Source organism: Rhinopithecus bieti, unplaced genomic scaffold (assembly GCF_001698545.2).
Source record: "Rhinopithecus bieti isolate Rb0 unplaced genomic scaffold, ASM169854v2 scaffold_33121, whole genome shotgun sequence".
Lineage (NCBI taxonomy): Eukaryota > Metazoa > Chordata > Mammalia > Primates > Cercopithecidae > Rhinopithecus > Rhinopithecus bieti.
Genome location: NW_016814090.1, coordinates 355420 through 371061, shown reverse-complemented (window position 1 = coordinate 371061; position 15642 = coordinate 355420). Strand labels below are relative to the sequence as shown.

The window sequence follows — 15642 nt, the reverse complement described above, 5'->3', positions numbered from 1 at the left end:
AAAGAGCTTTTAGGTGTGTTTGTGTGTGTGAGAGAGAGAACAGGTTAGTTTGAAATAATGTTACATTGTTGTAAGATAAGTTTTCATAGTTGTAAGTCATACTACTAAGGAGTTTGTTAATTCTTTGCTTCTTCTAGTGATATCTGCTTCTTCTGACACGACAGTAAAAGTATGGAATGCACATAAGGGATTTTGCATGTCAACATTAAGGACACATAAGGTAAAACAATACAGTTCTCAGTGTCTTTACTGTAATATTGGGATCTCAGTACTTTGTGTGGCTTATTTTATTACTGATCTACAGAAAGATCATAGTATGTCTGTTCTATTTGCAGGATTACGTAAAGGCCTTAGCATATGCCAAGGATAAAGAACTAGTAGCATCCGCTGGGTTGGACAGACAAATATTCCTTTGGGATGTGAATACTCTAACAGCACTGACTGCCTCAAATAACACTGTCACAAGTAAGGTGTTTAAAAGAAACTTCTTTGAAAGTGATCCAAGTTAACATAAATAAAGAATGGTTTATAAAACATTTTTGATAGGTTTGCATCAAGACAGTGGTTCATATTTTGAGAGTGCTTCTACCTACAGCGTTCTAGCCCCCAAGAGTATGATTGAACAACAAGGAGCTAGTTCCTCACTGCAGTCTGAAAATGGTAACTTCTCCAGGTATAACCTGGTTATTTTTTGTACATGTGCATGCCTTAGCTCCCTAGCTAAAATGTAAGTCGCTACAGGGTAGAGAAGACTGTCTTACTACTTTGTGTCTCCCACAGCATTCTCTGGTCCAAATCCATACACTCAGCAGGTATTATTGAAGGAGGTGGTGATTATCTGACAAAGTAGGCGGCTTTCTGACCTTTTAAAGTGTTAATATATATTAACAGCTTTTGAGTTAATAGCCAAGATGAAAAGTACCCAAGAGAAAGAAAGAAAAGTTTTCCAGTGCCAGTTTATTCAATTTTCTGCCTTTTAGAGCAGCCCTGAGAAATCGAGCCAATTCCAGAGGAGCCAGAAGGGTAGAGTGCTTCTAGAGGCAATCCAGAGATGTTCACAGCATGGATACTTCATCAGCTAAGAGATCTCAGACTACCAAGTCAGGCTCATACAAGTCTGGATTGAAATTGAGCTTCATGCTTGGTCCAACCTACTAGAGTCCTCCAGGCCAAGTTTCAGAAGGGACTATTAGGAGCACATTTTTGGCGAGGCCTGACCTGGAAAGTCTACATTGAAGACATGGGCCTGCACTCTCTGGATCCCTACATTATAGATCCATTTTATAATGACTCTGTGGAGTGTTCACATTGACATAGACAATACACTTGTACTAATATAGCATAGTATGTGCCAAGAAGGGCAAGTTGGGAGACTGGTGTTTATAATCTCTTGATTGTTATTTTGCCTTGTTTCCCAGGAAATATGTGAAGGTCTCAACATTCTATTTCCCTTGTTCTTGATTTTTCACCTGTACATTATCTCTGATTCATCAGCTGGTCCCTGTTAGGGGCTGTCATGATACATCATTAGATTTTAAGTCTGGCTGTAAGGCCTGCCTCAAAGAGACACTAATGGGCGGGAACAAAGCAAAAAAAAGAAGCAGATTGTCACGAGGTCAGGGCCCAGGCTTAGTGGATACAGATTCTGCTATAGATACATCTTGCTTAGAGTTGTTTAGAGAGGATATCACACTTTTTTTTTAATATGTAATAATAAAAATAACACTAATGGCTAACATGTATTGAGTACTTGCTACAAGTAGACATTTTTCTAAACACTACATGTATTAACTTATTTACTCCAACTTTTTAATATATTTGTTTGTAAAATTGGAATCATACTATATAGACAGTTTCACATGCAGTTTTTTTCACTTCAGTGATACTGAGAGCATGAACATAATTTTTGCTATATATTGTCTGAATTCCTTCCTGAAAGGTTGTACCACATACTTCACATAAGTAATGTATGAGAGTTCCATTGTACTGTTTTCTTTTTAGAATCAAGTATTACCTTGTTTTTTGTCTTGGTGTATGAAACAGTATTTTTGGTTTGATTTGTGTTTGAAAAAAACTGAAATTGAACTTTTTTTCGTATTTATGGCACATTTTTTGCTTTAAACATATGTCATTTAAGTGGATAGCTTTTCAGTGGCACTGCAATTTATCAGATATTTATTGAGCATTTGTGTATATTCAAATCCAGAAAATATGTACATTTTGATAATAATACTGTTTAGAATTATCTCCATTATAGGTAGATTTCTTTTACTTAGAGTACTTATAAGATTTTCTAAATTGAATAATTAAACTTGAAGTTTTGCTGACTAGTTACTAAATGGCTGATGATCTTGTTAACATTTAGTTCCATTTATCCTCAATAGCTTCTTCTTTAAGTGGAAACAAAGATTCCATTTATAGCCTGGCCATGAATCAACTGGGAACAATCATTGTATCAGGGTCCACTGAAAAGGTAAGGAGGAGCTTATTTCTTCTTTTTTTTTTTTTTTTTTTTAATTATTTTTCACATAACTTGTCTCCTATTATTTAAGCAGGTATTTTACGATTAGCTTCTTTATATTTATTTATTTAGAGACTGGGTCTCACTCTGTCACCCAGGCTGGAGTGCAGTGGCATCATGATCCTGGACTTCTGAGGCTTTAGCGATCCTTCCACCTCAATCTCCTGAGTAGCTGGGACCCCAGGCACACACCATCACGCTCATCAGGCCACACCTTGCCCCATATGGCTAATTTTTGTATATTTTTGATAGAGACAGGGTTTCGCCATGTTGCCCAGGCTGGTCTCCAATTCCTTAATGCAAGCAATTCACCTGCCTCAGCCTTCCAGAGTGCTGAGATTACAGGCGTGAGAGCCCCTGTGACTGGATCAGGGGGAGCTTAAAGGGTGTTTTGAATATTAGAAAATAAAGAAACAAAAATAATTTAATCTGTGTAATTATTAAATATATAGACAGTGGTTTTGCCTAGTGGGTGCTAAACAAAAGGTTTTATTTGAATAGGTAAAACTATAACTGTTGTGTGTATAGTGACAAGATAAAGAGGCTGTGCATTTTTGATGTTTGAAAGACCCAATTCCCTGAGGTTGGGAGGCTTAGACAGTGTCCATTGGCAGAAGCAGTATTGCCTTCTCAGAACTTAATGGTTATCATTTGCCTGATGAGAGTTGTCTGTTATTTAAATTTGATACTGATATATTTAGTTTGTGTAATATTCTATTAAAATTCACAGGTGTTAAGGGTATGGGATCCAAGAACATGTGCAAAACTAATGAAGCTTAAAGGGCACACGGATAATGTGAAAGCATTGCTGTTAAACAGAGATGGCACGCAAGTATGCAGTTTCATTTGGGTGTTTATCTAATAGCCTTGTTGGAAATTTCCGCACTTTGTATACTATTGTATAGGTTGATTTGAACCAAAAGCCACACTTACTATCAATTGTGGTCTAATTAAAAAATTTTAAAATACTAAATTGCACATATAAGCTACATTTAAAAACTATTCTATTTGCATCACTTTTAAAAACCGAACAAAGAATTTCCTTAGAATAATTCTAATGCAAATGAGTATATGCATTTATGGTGCATAGAGGCTAAAATAACTAAAAATGTTACCTGTGTAAAGCAAAAGGAAGCTTTGATATCAAATGCTTTTTGCCAATGTATTAAGTGGAAAATTTTCTCAGTGGATCTGACTTTGGGGCACATTTTGTCAGTTGACTATGTAGATACAGTTGATAAATTTAGTTTTCTAAGATAATGCTCAGGGTGAACATTTCAAAGAAAAGCATTTTGGTACTGTTATACATTAGGTCTATTGGCCACGTAATTTGTGAATTATAATCACAATTCTGTTCTGTAGCAGTGGAAAATACTATTTCATCAATGTAGATAATAAAAAACAAAAGCCATCATCTTGTGGGTATGACATACATCTACCATGTACCCTTGACTCCCTCAGCCATTTTTTTTCAGAGTGCAGTGGTAAGTGAGAGATAACTGGAATTGATTGTGATAGGGTTAGAAAAGGGCTAGTAGAAAGATGATGAGGTGAGAAACACCATCAGTTTCTTTTCCTGTGGAAGTTAAGACAGAAATTGCTTTAGAGATTAATCAGAGAAACCGTTGCCTCCAGAAGTGAACAGAAGGTTTGGAAACTAGTCTAAGGTAGGAAATCATTTTTCAGAACCAGGAAAAGAAAGACTTAAAGATACCTGTGGAGGTCTTTGGAAATGTGAAGAATCTTGATGTACTGTGTGACCTTGAGGATAAGATTTCACTTTAGTCCTTAATTTGCTTATCTGCAAAGTGAGGATCATAATATATAGTTGGTGAGAGTGTGTTTGTGTGTATATACATGTGTTAATAGTAAGTACTTTCTTGACTGTAAGCCAGGGCATTTTCTAGAGCTCTCAAGTTCCTTTGTGACCTCATTTTCATGTGAGTGTAAGAAGCCCAGTGGAGTCAGCTCCTCACTGTTTTGCAGTGTAGCTGCAAGGCTGCAATTGAGATGGTTGCCCATGTGTCTTTAGTTAGCTTTGCCAGGATTGGGCTGGATCATATCATCTCCATGGTTTCCAGAAGGGGGCTGGCAGACCTTCTAAAGCTCTACCTGTCTATTCCATCTCTTGTTTTCTATCTATGCAGTTATGAATGTGCTTTTATAAAAGATGATTTAAGTATCACATGTACAGTTAGAAATGTACTTCATCTGAAGTCAGCTACATTTATTGTAAGCAGAGGTAATATTGTGGTTCTACTTTAAAAACTGCCTGTTAGTCTCAGAGTGTATACTTTATAGGTATCATTCTTCATCTAGTTTCTCTTCTATCCATTTTCCTTATTGGCAACTATGGACTAAGTGTAAAATTACCACCAACAACCTAGCATATTTACGTTAGTGAATTGATCAACAAACCGTAATAACTGCTTATTTGGGAAAAAGAGGTGAGGAAAAAAGAAACTCTTACTGATTAATGAATTGACCAGCAAAAAACTATAATTACTTATTTGGAAAAATGAGGTGCGGAAAAAAGAAACTTCTACTTACAGATTCTTGAATTCTTGTAATATGGAAGAGGTGGTTATCAGTTACTGGGCCAAAGTTTATATTGCATCCTGCTAAATTGCCCTGTGAGCTTATAATATAGGGTATCTGGTGACTTTGTTGAGTCAGGAACTGGCAGTAAGATATATATGTTATAGGCCAATGAATCCCATGAACATCTGCCTGTTGCCTCATTCTTTTGTTGTAGAGTAAGATTCTTATTTACCAAATTTATTTGAGGTTCTCCCTAAGGGAGTTCTGCCTGTAAAGAGGTCAGCATTGCAGTTGCTTTGATTGGTGCTCACGTTATTGGGCAGAGCCACCTATCTTTTTATTCCTTTTACTCAGGCAGTTAATTGCTTGAGGAGCTGGGGACAGCCTGCCATCTTGATTCGAGTCAGTCATGTCCTTGTATGTCACTCACAGGGTTCTTTTGGTAATACAAGTCTGCTGATCCTAGCTTATGGGTCTGAGGGTCTCAGAGCATCAGGCCACTTATTGCCTCAACTTACCTCGTCTACTTGGCTGATCTCTGCTGGCACTTGAGATTGTGTGTTAGTGACCATCCCAGGAACACTCCTGTTGGTCGGCAGCAACTTGGCCTCAGTAATTCCTGTCTTCATTGACAGAAACAAAGAGCACCTGATTAGGGCTACAGACCCTATTCCACTAAATCTGATTTAGCAGAATCATTGAAGGACATTCTGTCCTTGTCCTAGGAGTTACCTTATAATGAACATCTTCATGTTTATCTATGTTTATCTAGTGAAGGATGGAGGCAGTGGAAATGTTTTGATGACTCCTCCAACTCCTACAAGATCTCAGGCACTAGAATTCCTATAAAACAGGACATTCTTTAATCATACTACCAAATACTGCAAAGAAGTTGGCCAACGTAATACTTTTTTTTTTCTATTTTTGTACTTTTTTTTTTTTTTTAAATTTAAGTTCTAGGGTACATGTTCACAACATGCAGGTTTGTTACATATGTATACATGTACCATGTTGGTGTGCTGCACCCATCAACTCATCATCTACATTAGGTATATCTCATAATGCTATCCCTCCCCACTCCCCGCGTCCCCACAATAGGACCCGGTGTGTGATGATCCCCTTCCTGTGTCCAAGTGATCTCATTGTTCACTTCTCACCTATGAGTGAGAACATGCGGTATTTGGTTTTCTGTTCTTGTGATAGTTTGCTGGGAATGATGGTTTCCAGCTGCTTCCATGTCCCTACAAAGGACACAAACTTATCCTTTTTTATGGCTGCATAGTATTCCATGGTGTATATGTGCCACATTTTCTTAATCCAGTCTGTCACTGATGGACATTTGAGTTGATTCCAAGTCTTTGCTATTATGAATAGTGCCATAATAAACATATGTGTGCATGTGTCTTTATAGCAGCATGACTTATAATCCTTTGGGTATATCCCCAGTAATGGGATGGCTGGGTCAAATGGTATTTCTAGTTCTAGATCCTTGAGGAATCGCCACACTGTTTCCACAATGGTTGAACTAGTTTACAGCCCCACTAACAGTGTAAATGTGTTCCTATTTCTCCACATCCTCTCCAGCACCTGTTGTTTCCTGACTTTTTAATGATTGCCATTCTAACTGGTGTGAGATGGTATCTCATTGTGGTTTTGATTTGCATTTCTCTGATGGCCAGTGATGATGAGCATTTTTTCATGTGTCTGTTGGCTGTATGAATGTCTTCTTTTGAGAAATGTCTGTTCATATCCTTTGCCCACTTTTTGATGGGGTTGTTTGTTTTTTTCTTGTATATTTGTTTGAGTTCTTTGTAGATTCTGGATATTAGCCCTTTGTCAGATGAGTAGATTGCAAAAATTTTCTCCCATTCTGTAGGTTGCCTGTTCACTCTGATGGTAGTTTCTTTTGCTGTGCAGAAGCTCTTTAGTTTAATTAGATCCCATTTGTCAATTTTGGCTTTTGCTGCCGTTGCTTTTGGTGTTTTAGACATGAAGTCCTTGCCCATGCCTATGTCCTGAATGGTACTACCTAGATTTTCTTCTAGGGTTTTTATGGTATTAGGTCTAACATTTAAGTCTCTAATCCATCTTGAATTAATCTTCGTATAAGGAGTAAGGAAAGGATCCAGTTTCAGCTTTCTACTTATGGCTAGCCAATTTTCCCAGCACCATTTATTAAATAGGGAATCCTTTCCCCATTTCTTGTTTTTGTCAGGTTTGTCAAAGATCAGATGGTTATAGATGTGTGGTATTATTTCTGAGGGCTCTGTTCTGTTCCATTGGTCTATATCTCTGTTTTGGTACCAGAACCATGCTGTTTTGGTTACTGTAGCTTTGTAGTGTAGTTTGAAGTCAGGTAGTGTGATGCCTCCAGCTTTGTTCTTTTGGCTTAGGATTGTCTTGGCAATGTGGGGTCTTTTTTGGTTCCATATGAACTTTAAAGCAGTTTTTTCCAATTCTGTGAAGAAAGTCATTAGTAGCTTAATGGGGATGGCATTGAATCTATAAATTACCTTAGGCAGTATGGCCATTTTCACAATATTGATTAAAGTGGTTGTTTTGTTGGGGGGCCTGCTTTTCTGTAGTCTTAGAATACTAACTACCATCAGAGATTACTTTGCGTTCTATATCAGCATTGATACAACTGTGTTTCCTTATCTGCTTCCAACTGTGCACCCTTAGTTGGGACTTATCCTTTCCTGTTACAAGTTGCCCCAGGCCACGAGGATTTCTAACCCATCATATCTTACTTTCCTTATCCTCTTTAAGTTGTCAGACCTTACTCTGTAGATGCATAGTCTAGGATCTGAGGGATCAAAGCTTTACTGAAAGTTTGCCACCTCAGAATAACACCTCTTCCTGGAATGGGGAGCCCCTCCTTGGCCCCTACGCCATCAGATTGCCATATTTCTCTCTCACGCATGTTGCAGATTTGCTTTAACCTTACTGCTGACAGTTTCTTTATTGGTTAGTTTCTTGGTTCCCTTGTAAACTAGCTGGAATAGGTTATTAAACTACTGATGCTCCTGGCATCTTGTGGGGGAGTTTCCTAATATGTGTTCATTTAATTAAACATGCTTGGAGTTCTCAGGGGCCCTTAAAGTCATGGGGCAGGCCAGTAAATTTTTATTCCTGAAGGCCTCATGTATTTGGGCACCTTCCAAATCTCTAAGACCACAACTGTCTTTCCTTCTTTGAAGCTCTTTGCTTACTTAATTTCATACTCCAGCAGCAGCAATTGCTTTTTCCTCCGGGCCATTCTTTTTCCCGAGGAAATCAAGTATTTATCCTCTTCTGCAAGTCACCACAGTAACATGCTGAGTGTGGATGCAGGGTGTCTAATTCAGTTGTTTTCCGCCACACTCACAGTGTACTCAGCCCTCATTTGTATACCAGCAGCTTCTATGTGGTTGACTCTCTTGAGCCATCAGAAATTGTCAGAATTGCCATTGTTAACTCACCTGAGGCTCCTCATATGGAAATTGTCCAGCACAAAGAGTGAATGGTAAGCCTGAGACAAGATTTTGTTTCTGACTCCTGTCAGTAGAATCCAAGAGACCTGGCCTCATCAGGAGTCCAGAGCCATGAGACAGCGGTGTAACCCAGGGCTTCAAAAAGCTTGCTGGCCTAGTGCAGTGTTTGTCAAACATAGTGAACATCAGAATCACTTGGAGAGCCTGTTAAAGCACCAATTGCTGGGTTCCAACAGAGTTTCTGCCTTGTTAGCTCTGAATGAGACCCAATAATTTATATTTTAACAAGTTCCCAGGGGACTCTGATGCTGCTGGGACCACACTTTGAGACCCATGGGCCTAGTGCAGACTACTACCTTCGTTTCCACTGCTTTCAGACTCTGTCTCTTATTAGTAGATTATGCAAATAGGGCTTGTCTACAGGATTGACCAGAAATCGACAAGTGGCCAGGAAGAGAGGACAAAGGCAGTTCTTGCTCAGTGATTTCTCCTGCTGGAGTATCTCTAAGCGTAATTTATAGGTATCATTCATCTAGTTTCTCTTCCATCCATTTTCCCTATTGGCAACTATAGACTAAATGTAAAATTACCACCAACAACGTGGCATATTTACATGAGTGAATTGATCAACAAAACAACCATAACTACTTATTTAGGAAAAAGAGATGAGGAGAAAAGAAACTTTTACTTACAGATTAGTGAATTGATCAACAAAACTACCCTAATTACATATTTGGGAAAAATAAGTAATTTTCCCCAAATTAAGTGAATTAGGTCACTTTAGCCTGTGGTGCATGGTTGTCAAGCCTTTATCCGAGGCAGAAACACAGGTTATTAGAGTTGTGTGTTTGACAATGTGGACTCGGGAGAAGTCAGGTGCAAAGCACAAGAAAGCAGGAATTTTGTGGCAAGTTCTAACTTTACCTTTCTTTGTTTGTAGTGCCTTTCTGGCAGTTCTGATGGGACAATTCGCCTTTGGTCCCTTGGCCAGCAGAGATGTATAGCAACATACCGAGTCCATGATGAAGGTGTTTGGGCGCTGCAAGTCAATGATGCCTTCACACATGTGTATTCTGGTGGAAGGGACAGGAAGATTTATTGTACAGACCTAAGAAACCCTGACATTCGGGTGCTAATTTGTGAAGAAAAAGCACCAGTTCTTAAGGTATGTCATACATTAATATTTTAGTTTTATAATTAAGGTTGTTACATGTGTTAGTCAAATAGAGCAAAAGCTATATTAAAACATGACTCAACTGCCGGTGGGGGGTGGTTTATAAAAAAGATACTCCATCATGAGCAGAACTTGACAGGACAAGGAAAAGTAGGCATCTGTCTGGATGGAAGAGTGTCGGTATGAGATACTCTGGGGCAGTTTTGTGTTTTGCTTCTTTTTTTTTTTTTAAACAGTTTTGTAAGTCACCTGTAGAAGAAAGTGTGACTTCTTGGTGCATCAGTGATGCATGACTCTCCCACTGATGGATTGTAGTGAAATTGTCTCATACTTGCTCCTGAGCTTGCCTGGCTTTCCTGAGCAGTCCTTAGGAGGAGAAATATGAGGAGTTAAGGTTATCTGTGAGCAGATGACAAAGCAGAGGAAGGTCAGGAAATGTGTCCATGGTCTCAGGAGTAAGGAAGTGAAAGAGTACTCTCCTCAAAGAGAAGAGGGAGCAGGCTGCTTCATACTCCAAACCACCACTGCCTCAGAGCAGCCCTGACCATCAGGATCTGTCATGTGGGTCAAAGGGTTCTTGAGGAAGTCTTTGGACGCCATCCATATGGACACCTGCTGGAAGTGAAGCCTAGACTGAGAAATGGCCGGTCGACATGTTCAACCTCACCGATAGTCCCAGAATTTCACATTAAAACAACTGTGAGGAAGTTTCCAATTTTTTTTTTTTTTTTTTTTTTTGAGACAGAGCCTTGCTCTGTCACCCAGGCTGGAGTACAGTGGCACAATCTCGGCTCACTGCAGGCTCTGCCTCCCGGGTTCAGGCCATTCTCCTGCCAGGCGCCCGCCACCACGCCCAGCTAATTTTTTTGGTTTTTTGTTTTTGCTTTTTTTTTTTTTTTTCCAGTAGAGGTGGGGTTTCACTATGTTAGCCAGGATGGTCTCCATCTCCTGACCTCATGATCCGCCCGCCTTGGCCTCCCAAAGTGCTGGGATTACAGGCATGAGCCACCACACCCAGCCGGAAGTTTCCAAATTTTAAAATGAAGGCAGAAAAATACTACTACTCCCTTTTCTCAGAAATCACCTAAAAAGAAAATGAGAAACAGAACTGCAGATACCCATTCTCTGCGAAACTAAGTGACATCTGAAACCTCAGTCCGCTGTGTAGGAGGAAGGGCTGAAAAGAGGAATGGAGGTCAAATGTGAAGGTTAGGAGGATGTCTGCAGTCTAAGAGCTCAGACAAAACTGGCCAAGTACAGTTCTTTAAAATAGATGGCATATCCTAGTGGACCAAACCAGTAATTCTTTAGAGAAGCAAAGAGAGCTGAATTAATAATCATACATATACAACATGTGTGCAGGCAGTAGGCTGATGGGGAGACAAGCTTGGAGGAGAAACACTCTGCATTATGAGTTCTATGGCTGCCTGGATCTCTTGCCAGGATCTTGGCTGTGGGGAAAAGACTGAAAGAATTTGGCACAAACATAATTGTATGTTACGAGGAATATCATCTTAACTGAGGAGGATTGTTGCTAGCTAGGAGTCCTGCCCTGTCCCCACCACTGCAAACCTGCAGTTTCCTGATGTGGGAAGAATAGTGGATGAATGTAGAGTGATTCCACTTGTGTAATATATACATGCACATAAACATAATCTTATATGTGCCGTGTTTTACATACAGAAGAATAGACAGTAAGCTATTCCCAGGCGTCCCGTCCTTAGGCAAGGGTTATTTTCACTTTTACTATGTTGTTAGGATGTTTTTTACTTCAGACATTTTCAAAGTAAAAGAAATTTATTTCCTTGTTATTAAAAAAAAGAACATAAAACTGGAGTAACAAAAGAAAAAATTATGGAAAGTCATCCTTTTGACTGTATCCATTCAAGTCCCTCAAATTGACCACACTTAAAATTATTGGCCACTGTTTTAGGTGAGAAATTACTCATTACACTTTTATAGGGCTGTGAATTTATTTAGCAAAGAAAAGACTCATTTTCTGTACATCCTTAGTTTTCACACATGTCCAGGTATAGTCACACACAGTTGTTGAATGAAGGAGTTGATATTAATAACGTATCTAGTCCTGGCGGTTCAGAAGAGTTGACATTCCACAAAGCAATATTTTTGTGCTTTGTTTTCAGATGGAGCTTGATAGATCAGCTGATCCTCCTCCTGCAATTTGGGTTGCAACAACTAAGTCTACAGTAAATAAATGGGTAAGTGAGCCATTAACCTGGCAAAGGTTTATAAACATGTATTTTGTCATCACAGACCTGTAGACACTGGTTGCAAATGCTCAGTGTGGCCCTAACTCTAGCATGCTTTTGGGCAGGGGCAAAAACCTGAAAGCCCTGTGAATGCAGGTAGAATCCTAAAGATCATACTAAAATTAAGATAATAATCAAAATGACTATTCTGACTTCTTTGTCCGGAGCCAAGATACTTGTTCCATGTCCTTAGAATAGACACAGTTCCCTGATAAAACCAGTAAGTCTTAGTACATCCTCTGACCTCATGAAGCTACATTTGAAGATAGGCAGCCCAAGTACCAACAAGGCAGGGAAACTCACCAGGATTCAAATTTGTTTAAACATAAGAGAAAGCAGAAAATTGTGTTTTCAAATTAGTTTTCTTTTTCCTCATAGCATGAAGAACAGGGATAGAAATAGAGGATAAACAGAAGTCATCCAAAGCTCACTGTTAATTTGTAAATCTTAATTAAAAGACTTAAGTTTTCTTGCTTACCACACTATCTGTAGGTAACAAAAGAGAAAGTGTTTGCATTTATTCCTGTTGACATGCAGGTCAAGTGTTCTTTCTGTGTACTTATTTTTAAATGTTGTTTATCTTGTGTTAATTTCATCATGCCAATTTATGACCAACATAATTTTACCTGGAAGAGTACTCCTCCTTTCGTGCATAGTTTTCTCTCCCAAAGACAATATTCCCTTCTTAATATTTGTTTCTTTTTAAACGATGATAGATAATTGTATTGTGATCAGATATTTTTCGGTTGATGTAGTGGTTGTTGGGGTTTTCTTATTTGTTTTTTGACTTTATTTTTCTTGCCACTTTAAACAGGCTGGCAAAGCTTGTAGAGCGTAAAATGATCCAGTAATACATTTTGTTATTTTAGACTTTGAAGGGAATTCATAATTTTAGAGCCTCTGGAGATTATGACAATGACTGTACAAATCCTATAACACCTCTTTGTACACAACCTGACCAGGTTATTAAAGGTAAGAAAATGGAAGGTACTGTACCCTTTATTGAAGTTAGCAGTGGTTACTTAGAAATTGACAAAAATGAAGACAGTGACCTTGCTTTAAATATAATTCTGATGTAAACAAAAGATAATACATTGGTTTATTTTAATATAAGAAAAGAGGTTTTTTGTTTTGTTTTGTTTTTGAGAAGGAGTCTTGCTCTGTCGCCCAGGCTGGACTGCAGTGACGGGATCTTGGCTCACTACAACCCCTGCCTCCTGGGTTCAAGCCATTATCTTGCCTCATCCTCCCAGGCAGTTGCGATTACAGGTGTGAGCCACCACGCCCAGCTACTTTGTATATTTTTAGTAGAGATGGGGTTTCATCTTGTTGGCCAGGCTGGTCTCGAACTCCTGACCTCAAATGATCTGCCTGCCTCAGCCTCCCAAAGTATTGGGATTATGGGCGTGAGCCACCACGCCCAGCCAGAAAAAGTTATTTTAAAAAATGCTGTTAGTGACTTTTAAAGTGGACTTTTTTGAGTCAGTTTATTTGCCTAACATGAGAATAGTCATGATAAAACCAGTAGCCACTTTGTAAAATATATAGGATTTAATATTGTACTTAGGTATGAGGCAGAAAAGGACAGATGTGATCCTCAAATTCTACATGCTGCAGCTGATTATGGCAAAAAAGCAGCGTATGTTTAATGTCAGAGTTTGGGATTAGAATTTTGTGTGGCACATTCATTTGTTCATGCTGTTAAACCTTTAGAATATTCATTCAGGAAGCAAAAGATGGGAAGCAAAAGTTATTGCAAAATGAGACTAATGCAGAGACTTCCTGTCATCATTTTGACTTTTCCCAGTGGATAAAGCTGTTGTCTTTCAACAATTTTCCACTAGTACCCCCTTGACATGAAGAATCCTTTAATCCATAATGTATTATTAAAATCAGACAGTTTTTCTTTGAATGTTTATAAATGGACATAAATAATTTATGGCCCTTGAATTGCTTTAGATATAATCATATAGTCTTTTGGTTTGCCTTTTCCTTTCTGGTAGCTAGTACAGTTTGTGTTCCTGTTACATACTAGTTAACAATTGTTACCACACTGTGAATTTAAATGTAGGAGGATTGTTTTACCAATTGTGTGGTCTTTTTTTTTTTTCCCATTAGGAGGTGCTAGTATTATTCAGTGCCACATTCTTAATGATAAGAGACATATATTAACCAAAGATACCAATAATAATGTGGCATATTGGGACGTATTGAAGGTGAGTATCTTTTTTGGGTTAAATATAGGTTGTTAGATTGTGTACTCCCTTTATTTTTTATTTTTTGTATGTGCTAAGATAAGATGTAATTGCAGTAATACTTTATGGGGTGGGGTATACTTTCTTATGTGAATATCAGATAAGGTCATAGTTCATCTTTTTAAGTAAATAAACTGTTTAAATGGAATCATTTTCTCTGGTTAGTGTATTGCAGACAATCTTATATGCTGCCTTACCTTAAAAGTCTCATCCTTGTCACTATTGACATCTTAAGCCAGATAATTATTTGGTGGGGGGAGGGGCAGGTAGGGGCTATTCCATGCATTGTAGGATGTTTAGAACCTCTCTAGCCTCTATCCACTAGTTGCCAGTAATACCCCTCCCTCCCCCGAGGTGTGGCAACCACAGGTGTCTCCACATGTTGCCAGATGTTTGGAGGGAGGAAGAATGGTGTAAAATCACCCTAGACGAGACACACTGGAGTGCACAAAATAAGGTTGGCTGTTTCTTAGGATTTATAGACATCACTATGAGCATTAGTTACAACTCTGGGTCGTGTTACAATAACTCCCTGTGGGACAGTTGAAATGCATGAAGCTATTCAATCACATTCCAGATAGCACTGAAGTGTTTGTAAGCAGATTAAAAAGTTAGTCTATTTTTATCATTCTGACCAGTTTTTTTAGTGTTGGTATACTTGTTCATTTGTTCAACAGATATTTCTTAGATTGAATGACTATCATGTGCAAAGAACCATGCTTAAGGGTCATAAATGATGAAAAAGTCTTTACTTTGATCCCCTTTGGTAGGAGGGACAAGTGGAATGGGAAAACCTTATAGATAAGGAACAGATTTCAGGATAGCTTATGGATGAGGGAAGTCAGGAGAGCTTTGTGGTGGAGAAATCACTTGAACAAGGACTTAAAGGTTTCTAGTAGATGGATAATGGGGGTAGGAGGAAGAGCATTTCAGGAAAAGGAAATGAATGGCAGAGGCACAGAAGAAGGGTGGTATGTGCTTATTTGGGGCAAGGTGAGCAGTTTTGTTTATTTGGAGACCAGAGTAAATATAAGGAGGTAATAGGGGGTGTAAGGTTGAAAAATGACATATAGGTTATTTCCCAAAGAGTCTTAAGCTGCAGGATCCAAAGTTGGCCTTTCTTTTGTACTCCCAGAAGAACCTTAGATAATTTTAGAGCAGGAAAATCTCATGTTGAGAGCAGTAGTAGTTAGTGTATGTAATGGGAGACTAAAAGCTGGAAGACATCATGATTAGAGATCTAAAGGAAGAGACATGAGCACCATAGGAAAGGTTAAATAAATAAATAAATAAAAATAAAGGGCGAAACGGATGTTGAGCATATTATAAAGGAAGAATTGAAAAGAGCTGGTATTTTGGTTAAGCTCCTGGTTATAAAGAAAAGAGATTCACCTACTTAATGATCTAA

General features: G+C 38.5%; 1 protein-coding gene across 2 annotated transcripts in view; it reads left to right on the top strand.

Annotated features, from left to right (window-relative positions):
* Positions 1–15642, top strand: part of WDR48 (WD repeat domain 48) — a 40416-nt gene that overhangs the window by 16183 nt on the left and 8591 nt on the right. For both annotated transcript variants that reach the window (XM_017849643.1, XM_017849642.1), the window contains 8 exons: positions 138–220; positions 336–465; positions 2385–2473; positions 3252–3353; positions 9476–9700; positions 11854–11928; positions 12849–12951; positions 14098–14195. In XM_017849643.1, the coding sequence (XP_017705132.1) occupies positions 138–220; positions 336–465; positions 2385–2473; positions 3252–3353; positions 9476–9700; positions 11854–11928; positions 12849–12951; positions 14098–14195 (905 nt within the window). The remainder of the gene's footprint in view (positions 1–137; positions 221–335; positions 466–2384; positions 2474–3251; positions 3354–9475; positions 9701–11853; positions 11929–12848; positions 12952–14097; positions 14196–15642) is intronic.